Below are 9,972 nucleotides of genomic sequence, written 5' to 3' on the forward strand. Positions count from 1 at the left end.
AAGCCACAGGAGGGCAGGTTGGCGGGTGCCGGCCACGGGAAGCAGCGTAGAGCGGTGAAGCCTCTTGGCCCTCTGGTTCGGGCGGAGGGCTGGGCTCCTCTGTAGACCCAGTACTGGGAGATTTCTTCCTACACCTCGGTGCTGCTTTGGGCCTCGTGCTATTGATTTGTGCCAACATCCTTTTAAACTGGTTCTTTTCTCTATTCCTCCTTAGATTCTTTCTCATTTTAAAATTACTGGCATGGATTCTTTTTCTCCCCTCCAGATTATATAAACATTAAACACACACACACACACACACACACACACACACAGTCTTCCGTAACGATCACTGCGTTGACACCACTTCCACTCTGTCTCCCCAGATCAACGCTTCTAGGGAACCCATTTGCGCGAGGACCCGGCCCTCTCTTTTCCTGGCGAGGCTTTTGAACCTGTCGCCAAGGCCGTACCTCAGAGAGAAGGAAGTGCAGTGGCATGCGAGGCATGCATGGCGCCTGCCCCCAGTTAGATGCTCTTCAGATAATCTGCAACCAAGCTCGCTGATAAAATATTTAGGGAAGACCTCGTAAACATCACAGCAACTACATTAAGGCACTTCAGCCCGACAGCTTATGACTATTTCAAAACTTAAAAAGGAGATCATTGATTGTCACTGTTTCTGTGCTCAACCAAGAAACCGAACCTTCCCGAGGTGGGTGGATGGGGGGGCTGAGTTGCTTGCCTTTCTCCCCCACTACTCCCCCTTCCCGCTCTCTCTCATGGAGGTGGCTCTCAGCAGCAGTGATTTATTTATGTATGTATGTAGTTTAAAAGGTGTGCGTTGGTGGGGGTGTTCGTGGAGGACACACAGGACCTGCTCACAAAGGACTGGGTCAGGTGTCTTGTGCTTCTGTATTAACTGGAAAAGACAGACTCTGGAACTTTTACAGGGCGAGAAGAGGCCACCGGCTCGCGCTTTGTATACTTTGCACTTGAAATCGTTACATTCAACTGAATATTTGGCTCATTCAGATCCGAAAAATCTCCTAGCATCGTTGAATTCCCTCCTCCGCCCCTCAGCTCCAAAGGAGGGAGGTGGGGGGAGAAGGTAGGAAAATGTTTAGTAAATTGCACATCTTTGAATCTTCCTAAAGCAGTGGTCACAAAGCTTAAAGGTGACACAACAGTGCTCACGTAAAACTAACACACGTTCCCCATCCCACCCCCAAGCCAACAATAAAATCATCCCCTTCAGTTTGCCATGATCGCAGCGACCAGGAGCCAGGTGATTATCCTAATTAATGTCTATCTAATTAAATTACTGTCAGCAGTTAACCAATGGCAGGAGCCGTTTCATCGGCTGCACAAGCAGCAAGATCAAAAGTGAGCCTTTTCTGATTGCTGCATAGTGTCAATTGGCCAATCTCTTCTCCCAGGGAAAAAAAAAGTAAATCAAACCTTTGAGAAGCATTTGCTGGTTGAAGTGCTTTCTGTCTAGTGAGGGGGTCTGTGGATTTCTAGTTTATGATAAATAGGACTTTAAAAACCAGGGACAGGAGGGCGAGTGTTCAGGTTCCAGAGCTATGCAGCTGGAGCACTGCCTTTCTCCTTCTATCATGCTCTCCAAGAAATTTCTCAATGTGAGCAGCAGCTACCCACATTCAGGCGGATCTGAGCTCGTCTTGCACGATCATCCCATTATCTCGACCACTGACAACCTGGAGAGAAGTTCACCTCTGAAAAAAATTACCAGGGGGATGACGAATCAGTCAGATACAGACAATTTTCCTGACTCCAAGGACTCACCAGGGGACGTCCAGAGAAGTAAACTCTCTCCTGTCTTGGACGGGGTCTCTGAGCTTCGTCACAGTTTCGATGGCTCTGCTGCAGATCGCTACCTCCTCTCTCAGTCCAGCCAGCCACAGTCCGCGGCCACTGCTCCCAGTGCCATGTTCCCGTACGCCGGGCAGCACGGACCTGCGCACCCCGCCTTCTCCATCGGCAGCCCAAGCCGCTACATGGCCCACCACCCGGTCATCACCAACGGAGCCTACAACAGCCTCCTGTCCAACTCCTCACCGCAGGGCTACCCCACCGCCGGCTACCCCTACCCACAGCAGTACGGCCACTCCTACCAAGGAGCCCCGTTCTACCAGTTCTCCTCCACACAGCCCGGGCTGGTGCCCGGCAAAGCGCAGGTGTACCTGTGCAACAGGCCCCTTTGGCTGAAATTTCACCGGCACCAAACGGAGATGATCATCACCAAACAGGGCAGGTAATGCTACGTTCTTGGCTGCCGCTGCTCCAGGCGCGGTCCGGGGGCAAGTGCACCCGGCTTGTGACCGCCGCGGCAGCGAAGATTCGGGGTCGGGAGCAGAGTGGAAGGCGCTCTGGCGCGTCCTAGAGTTGGCTGGTGTTGGAAAAACGGAAAGTGGAAGGTCTAGCCACCGCGGTGATGTCGGGGAGGGGGGTCCCGCTCTAGAAAGGTGGTCGGAGAGCCAGTCAGTGGCCGGAGAAAGGAGAGCGAGAGAGAGGGGGAGAGCCCTGGCCGGTGGCCGGGAGATGGGAGGGACGCATCAACGCCCGATGCACCGACAGGTGGAGATTCGGGTCGCCAATCTCGCTTTTCAGCTGGGCAGTGCTACCTGCCGACTCCCCGACTTCAGCCCCACTTCTTTTCCTCCGCCACCACCCCTTTTCCAACCCAGCAAACATTCGCTCATTGACGCTGAGAGAACAAGTTTTGCTTTGCTATCTGGCGCCTCGCTTCTTGCATTTAATCTTTAACATTTATGTTTTTCCCCCTTGTTTTCTCCCCCCTTCCTAATTTAAATAGGCGCATGTTTCCTTTTTTAAGTTTTAACATTTCTGGTCTCGATCCCACGGCTCATTACAATATTTTTGTGGATGTGATTTTGGCGGATCCCAATCACTGGAGGTTTCAAGGAGGCAAATGGGTTCCTTGCGGCAAAGCGGACACCAATGTGCAAGGCAAGTCCTTCCAATTAACACGTTTTCCTGACACTTATTTAGGTGAGAATGATTAATTAAAGCCTTTGTGGACTGGCTCGAGCGACTTTTAAAACGATCGGCCAATGACTTCTAAAAGCAAACGAGGGGGATAGGGGGACAGACTGAGCCGCGAGAAGGGGGAGGATTATGCAAAAGCAATTTTAATCATCCCAGTTAATAGGAAGAAAGCACGGCCTAAAAAGCCCCAGCTAATGGGCCTCACAGTGGAATAAGTGGTGTGCGTATGTGTATATGTGTGTGTGTCCTACGTGGTGAGGAGTTAAGACTGGGCAGTGCCCGGGGCACATGTAAACAACTTGTTTCTTTCTCTAGGAAATCGGGTCTATATGCATCCGGATTCCCCCAACACGGGGGCTCACTGGATGCGTCAAGAAATCTCTTTTGGAAAATTAAAACTTACAAACAACAAAGGAGCTTCAAACAACAATGGGCAGGTCAGTGGCTCAAGCGCTCATTTCTCTCTCTCTCTCTCTCTCTCTCTCTCTCTCTCTCTCTCTCTCTCTCTCACACACACACACACACACACACTCACTTATACATACTCGTCCCTCCCTAAGATCCAGTTCATCACTTTAAACCAACATGAGAAACTGGACACGTTTCTTTGCTTCATTAAAAAGACTTCTAAAAAATTCTATTTCCATCCTCCGAAATTATATTAAACAATCTACAAAGTTGTTCTTCTCCCTCCATCTCGCCCAATTCCTGAGTTCCCAACCTTCCCAAGTACAAATACTTGGTTGATTTTGAGAAGGAAACGCGCAGGATCTTCAGGTTGTGAAAATCTTTGTTTCTCCTTAAAGGAGGACAGGGAGAAGGGCCCTGAGGATCGGGCGGTCGGGTTTGGTTTTCCTCCCGTGCTCGGGCGATCCGTGCTCCCGGGCAGCGAGGGCTGGTCTGCCCCCGCCAGCCAGTCACCAGCCGGGCGAGGCCCGCTATCAGTTACTAGGGGCGGCGGGCTCCTTGCAGCCTCCGCGCGGCGGGCGGCGCAGAGCCCCGCGCACGCCGGCTGCGTTAACGCGCCGCCCGGCGCTCCCCTTTCTCTCCGCCGGACAGATGGTGGTTTTGCAGTCCTTGCACAAGTACCAGCCCCGCCTGCATGTGGTGGAAGTGAACGAGGACGGCACGGAGGACACCAGCCAGCCCGGCCGCGTGCAGACATTCACTTTTCCCGAGACTCAGTTCATCGCCGTCACCGCCTACCAGAACACCGATGTAAGGAGGCCTGGGGGCTGGGCGCGCGGCGGTCGGCACCGGCTTCTCCAGGCCCGCGCCGCTACCCCCGGCCATCCCCCGCTCTGGCACTAACGTCAGCCGCAGCTGGCTCTGCTGCGCCTTTTAGGCGTAGGGCTAGGGGCCTGCTGGGCACCTTCCCTAAACACCTAGCCGGTGGGAAAACGCTTCCTATTCGTCTCCGTCGCGGGTCACCCGGGCCACCTTTAAGGTGACCAGAATTTCTCGGGCCTCTTGGGAATTTTTATTTCGTTTTCAAGCATCACTTTCTGGGTGATCAAAAGAAACCCACATTCATATATTTAAAACCTACAATAAATTACTGGGGGCTACGAAGTGAGTTTTCTAGCAGTTTGAACTTAAGCATTTGCAAGTTTGCAGAAACTTAATTTTACTACTGTTGATTTGACTACTAGAATTGATGGTGTTTTTTAAAAACTTAAATGAAAATATTAGAAGTTAAAAATATGCGTTTATTTTAAATCAAAACTGATTTTAAGATGCAGCTTGTGGGTTCTTCAAGTTGTGTATCAAAAGCGACCAATTTTAAAAAATATGATGAAACATTTAAGATACGCAGCATTTTTTAGTGATGAATTCAAGTGCCCCTTAAAGATTTTTGCCTGAGTAAGGGCATTATGTAACAAGCATTTAAAAAAATGAGCATTTGAACCAATTTAGAACACATGGGAGAGCTAATTGAAAGCAATTCTTTAGTTTTAGTCACCATTAATTTAAACATGTTCCTCATAACTTTCATCATACTTTCTTTTTTTTCCTTTCCACCCATTCCCTCAAATTTTTCAGTTAGGGAAACTTTGCTATTTAATGAAATTGTGGGCCGTAAGCCCCTGTAAAAAGCGGCAGATGACATATCCTTAAACACCAAATCCTCTGTATAGAATGTAAAATCGTATTAATCTTTTTTCCAGATTACACAACTGAAAATAGATCACAACCCCTTTGCAAAAGGATTTCGGGATAATTATGACACGTAAGTAGTTTTGCACTTTCTCAAATTTGTGGAATTGGGCTTTAGGTCAAAGGTGCATTGCTTTGTACAAGGCTTTTGGAAGCTAGAAAGTGTGAAGACAGGGTTGTTTTCGAGGTTTTCCTTTCCTTTTTGTCGGCTCCCCTTCTCTCTGGTGACCTGGCTTAGTACTTCTGTGGTTTTGGTGAAAGGTTTCCTCTGCCTATTTTTAGCTTTTGCGTGAATTACAAAGTTGTTGGCGGGGCTCGGGGACTGGCTGGCTGGGGAAGCCGCCCTGGTTCCCGGGTGCGCGAGTTGTATGTGGCACTGCAGATGCTCAGCTCAGATTGTCTGTGTCTGAAACCGCCCGAGTCTGCCTGAAAGTGCATGTGGCTCTGGCAGTTGTTACAGTCTCCTTGGCATATGTGACTTTTATTTACCCATTTCCAAGTTTTGTGTAATAGCTTTTCCTGTGCAAGTTTACTATGGACTGAATAAAAATGTGCACCCACTACAGGCAAGTTCACGAGCACAGCCGATATTGCAGTCACTTCAGGCTTTGGGAAGGACCCAGGTTCTGTTGCTGTGTATTATTTATGCTTCGAAAGAAAAATATTTCCTCTTATCGTTTTTATCTAGGTGCGTTTTAATTAAATGTGTTGGTTCCCTTTTCTCCAGGCATCACTTACCTACTCCATGTCTTTTCTATCAAAATGCTGTCCTCTGGGGGCAACAGTAGGTGTAAACTGAATACTTCCTGGGCTTGTTCTAGCGTTCTTCCTCAGAGCCCAGGTATAGTGCCTAGGAGTTCAGATAGAGTTATATAGCAAAATCTAAATCTGGATTATGGTGATCCCTTCACTTTTTTCTGACCATAGAAGGGAAGAATACATACATTTTAATTTCATGGCTTGCATTAAGTGCTTGGGATAGAACTACAAAGTTGAATCTGTCTTTGACTAGGAATAGATTAAATTTGTGGAGGAGACAAGTGGCTATCTCCAGGTAGATACCGAACTTCCCTCCTGATATTTTTATAACAAATTGAAAAGACAGTCATGGATGGTACTGCCTGTAACTGCCATGTGCATCCCTCAAAAGTGGTCCAAAGGAAGCAAGCCTCATCAGTATGATTCCCCAGAAAAAACAAACTTGGCTACTCTAGTCCTTCCTCACAATCTAAAAAAGGTGGGCTCAGCACAGTGGAAAGTGTGTGGCCCATGAGACCAGAGATATTGGTCTCTGTACTAGGGGGTCTTGTAGATTTTGAGCTTTTAATTCTGCTGTGAACATCTGTTCCAAAGCATTTATTTTGCACAAATCAATTCAGTAATCCCAAGTGGGTTGGGACCTGTATGGGCATATAAACTGTATCTTTTGCAGATTGTTGTTTTTTTTTCTTTTTAAAATATTGTGGTGGTAAACAGAGAAGATATTTGCACCTTGCTGGTTATGTTCCCTTCCTGCCTCCCTCTACTTGTTCTTATTTGAGGCTGGACTTGAATTTCAGGAGGGAAATTTTGTGCAGTAAGCAAACTGCACCTGAGCAGCCACAGCATGACACTCACTTGCCCCTCTTCTGGCTGACTTCTGTTGGAAAAAACCACTTCCATTTGGTTCTTAAATCACTATATATTTCTCATAAAAAGCTTCTTTAACTGTAAAAGTGGTTATCTTAGACATTTATGGGTTAGAGAAGAGTAGAATGGTTTATGACACTCCCTTTCCACTGTTCATGTCGGTTATTTGGGCCTGGCTCACTTTTGGAGAAACAGGGAGAGCAATAAAGAGTTCAGGGGGGCCAGGGGGTTTGCTTGGCCACTCACCAGGGAATCTCCTCCCCAAAGGATTGAGGTCTGACAAGACTGAGGCTCTCTTTCAAAACAGTCTGTTGATTAAAGATTAAAACATTTATGTGTGAGCTAAATAAAAAGGGAGGCATGTGTGTATGTGTATGAGAAAATACTTCGACCAATCTTGATCCAATCTCTGGTTCCTTCTCAATTCGAATGGGATTTTCTAGGCCCAGGGCCTAGAGCTAATCTTTGACTATTTTATTTAAGGTAATTCTTAGTAACACAATTACTGTATGGGGTTGGGCAAGTTATTTAACTTCCCTTTGCCTCAGTTTCTTCACCTGTAAAGTGGGATAATAATGGTACCTAACTTGGAAAATTGTTGTGATGGTTAAATAAATTACTGTCTGTACAGTCCTAGACAAGGGTGCCTGGTACACATAATCAAGTTGTATAAGGATGAGCTATTATTAGTGGGAGACTGCTTGGCGGAGGTTGATAACTGTACTTCAAGAGTTTGCCCCCCAAGTTGTTGTTGCTGTTGTTTTTAACCAGTAACAGATCAAAAGCTGGGGAAAGAAGGTCAGAGTAAAGAATGCTTTTTCTCTGCAAAAGAATTTTACTGATTGATGACTTTGTTTCCAAGTAGTAATTCTTGTTTGTATTAGTGGTCGGGAGCTGGGGGTTGAAAGATCACACGGGGAAAACAAGACAGTAAGTCCTGCGGAGGCTTGCAGCAGTAACCCTCCCGGGTCTCAGCAGACTGGCGAAAACCAGTCCGATGCTTGTCAGTACCTGAGGGGCCCGCGCGTGTGTCAAATGGAGGAAAGCGGTCTTAAAAGGGTGGAAGTGGGTGACTTGTTTAGAAATTTCGCTCAGAAACTCTCACCGAAGAAGAAAGGCCCACTGGGCAAATAACACCTTAGTTCCTGGGTAAATCTGCCATAATGTGTACACATACAGTGGAGAAGTGGGATGAGGATCCCTTGCTGTGCTCCTCTCTCGGGCCCCCTGTGCACCTGTCGAGAGAACGCAAGAGAGGAGGGAAGCCTTCCTCTTCACCTGTATCATTTTTAGGTCCCTAAATAGACAGATTGATTCCTTTATAATTTCACGATTTATTTTGGAGAGGATGCAGGTCTGTGACCTTTTGTCTGTCTCCATCCTGGACGGCGGCAGGTTACACGTGGAGATGGTGTGGGTGGGCAACCAGGGGTGGCCTTCCCTTTTGCCCCCCGAAGGGACCTGGCGCCACCCTTCGGTTCTCTCTCTCTCCCTCCCTCGCAGGATCTACACTGGCTGCGACATGGACCGCCTGACCCCCTCGCCCAACGACTCCCCGCGCTCACAGATCGTGCCCGGGGCCCGCTACGCCATGGCCGGCTCTTTCCTGCAGGACCAGTTCGTGAGCAACTACGCCAAGGCCCGCTTCCACCCGGGCGCGGGCGCGGGCCCCGGGCCGGGCACGGACCGCAGCGTGCCGCACACCAACGGGCTGCTGTCGCCGCAGCAGGCCGAGGACCCGGGCGCGCCGTCGCCGCAGCGCTGGTTTGTGACGCCGGCCAACAACCGGCTGGACTTCGCCGCCTCGGCCTACGACACGGCCACGGACTTCGCGGGCAACGCGGCCACGCTGCTCTCGTACGCGGCGGCCGGCGTGAAGGCGCTGCCGCTGCAGGCGGCCGGCTGCACGGGCCGCCCGCTCGGCTACTACGCCGACCCGTCGGGCTGGGGCGCGCGCAGCCCCCCGCAGTACTGCGGCGCCAAGTCGGGCTCGGTGCTGCCCTGCTGGCCCAACAGCGCCGCGGCCGCCGCGCGTATGGCCGGCGCCAACCCCTACCTGGGCGAGGAGGCCGAGGGCTTGGCCGCCGAGCGCTCGCCGCTGCCGCCCGGCGCCGAGGACGCCAAGCCCAAGGACCTGTCCGACTCCAGCTGGATCGAGACGCCCTCCTCCATCAAGTCCATCGACTCGAGCGACTCGGGGATTTACGAGCAGGCCAAACGGAGGCGGATCTCGCCCGCTGACACGCCCGTGTCCGAGAGCTCGTCCCCGCTCAAGAGCGAGGTGCTGGCCCAGCGGGACTGCGAGAAGAACTGCGCCAAGGACATAGGCGGCTACTACGGCTTCTACTCGCACAGCTAGGCCGCCCCTGCCCGCCTCGGCCCCGCGCCCCGCCGCGGCCGGGCCCCCGCCAGCCCCTCGCGCCTCTCCCCCTGCGCCTCCTGCCCACGCCCCACTCGCGCGCCCCCTCAGTTTGTTTGACCCTCGAACACCGTCTGCAGCGGATTAGTACAGGTCTCCGAGTGTAATTTTAACCTTTTCTTTCTTTCTTCCTTTTTTTTTTTTTTTTTGCACAGCAGTTTCCGCAATTAGCGCACCGACCTTCAACTTGGCTGTAAACCTTTTGGTTTTCCTACTTCCGAACCTTCTGTGAAGTTATCCTCCCAACAATTCCCCTTCCCCTCGTCTTTTTCTCACCCTCTCCTTCCCTTTCTGGTAATGAAACTCTTCACCTTTAGGAGACCTGGGCAGTCCTGTCAGGCAGCAGCTATTCCGACCCGCCAAATCTCGGCCTCCCCATTAACCGTAGGATGTTGACTCTAGAACCTGGACCCCCCAGCGCGTCCTTTCTTATCCCCGAGTGGATGGATGGATGGATGGTAGGGATGTTAATAATTTTAGTGGAACAAAGCCTGTGAAATGACTGTATATAGTGTTAATTTACTGTAACGAATGGCTAGTTTTTATTCTCATCGTCAAGGCACAAAACCAGTTCATGCTTAACCTTCTCGTTCATTTCTTTTCCTTTCTTTGCCTTTTTCTCCACCCCCCTCCCCTTTAACATTTTTTCTGGTGGGATAATTAACAATATTCTAAGAGGCTCTGAAAACTTGAAACTTGAAAAACTAGATAATGATGGGTTTCTCACTTCTCCTCAATCCGTTGCATGAAATAAT

At 49.9% G+C, this 9,972-nt stretch overlaps 1 protein-coding gene across 1 annotated transcript; it reads left to right on the top strand.

Annotated features, from left to right (window-relative positions):
* Window positions 1–1,565: 1,565 nt before the first annotated feature.
* On the top strand, window positions 1,566–9,590 carry TBR1 (T-box brain transcription factor 1; the record flags this gene model as incomplete). Its single annotated transcript, XM_082841146.1, has 6 exons — window positions 1,566–2,257; window positions 2,819–2,973; window positions 3,328–3,449; window positions 4,072–4,230; window positions 5,181–5,242; window positions 8,302–9,590. 6 exons carry the CDS (start codon window positions 1,566–1,568, stop codon window positions 9,155–9,157), a joined length of 2,046 nt encoding a protein of 681 aa, XP_082697272.1. The 3' UTR covers window positions 9,158–9,590.
* Window positions 9,591–9,972: the final 382 nt, after the last annotated feature.

This window comes from Leucopleurus acutus (assembly GCF_964270905.1).
Source record: "Leucopleurus acutus genome assembly, chromosome: 6".
Lineage (NCBI taxonomy): Eukaryota > Metazoa > Chordata > Mammalia > Artiodactyla > Delphinidae > Leucopleurus > Leucopleurus acutus.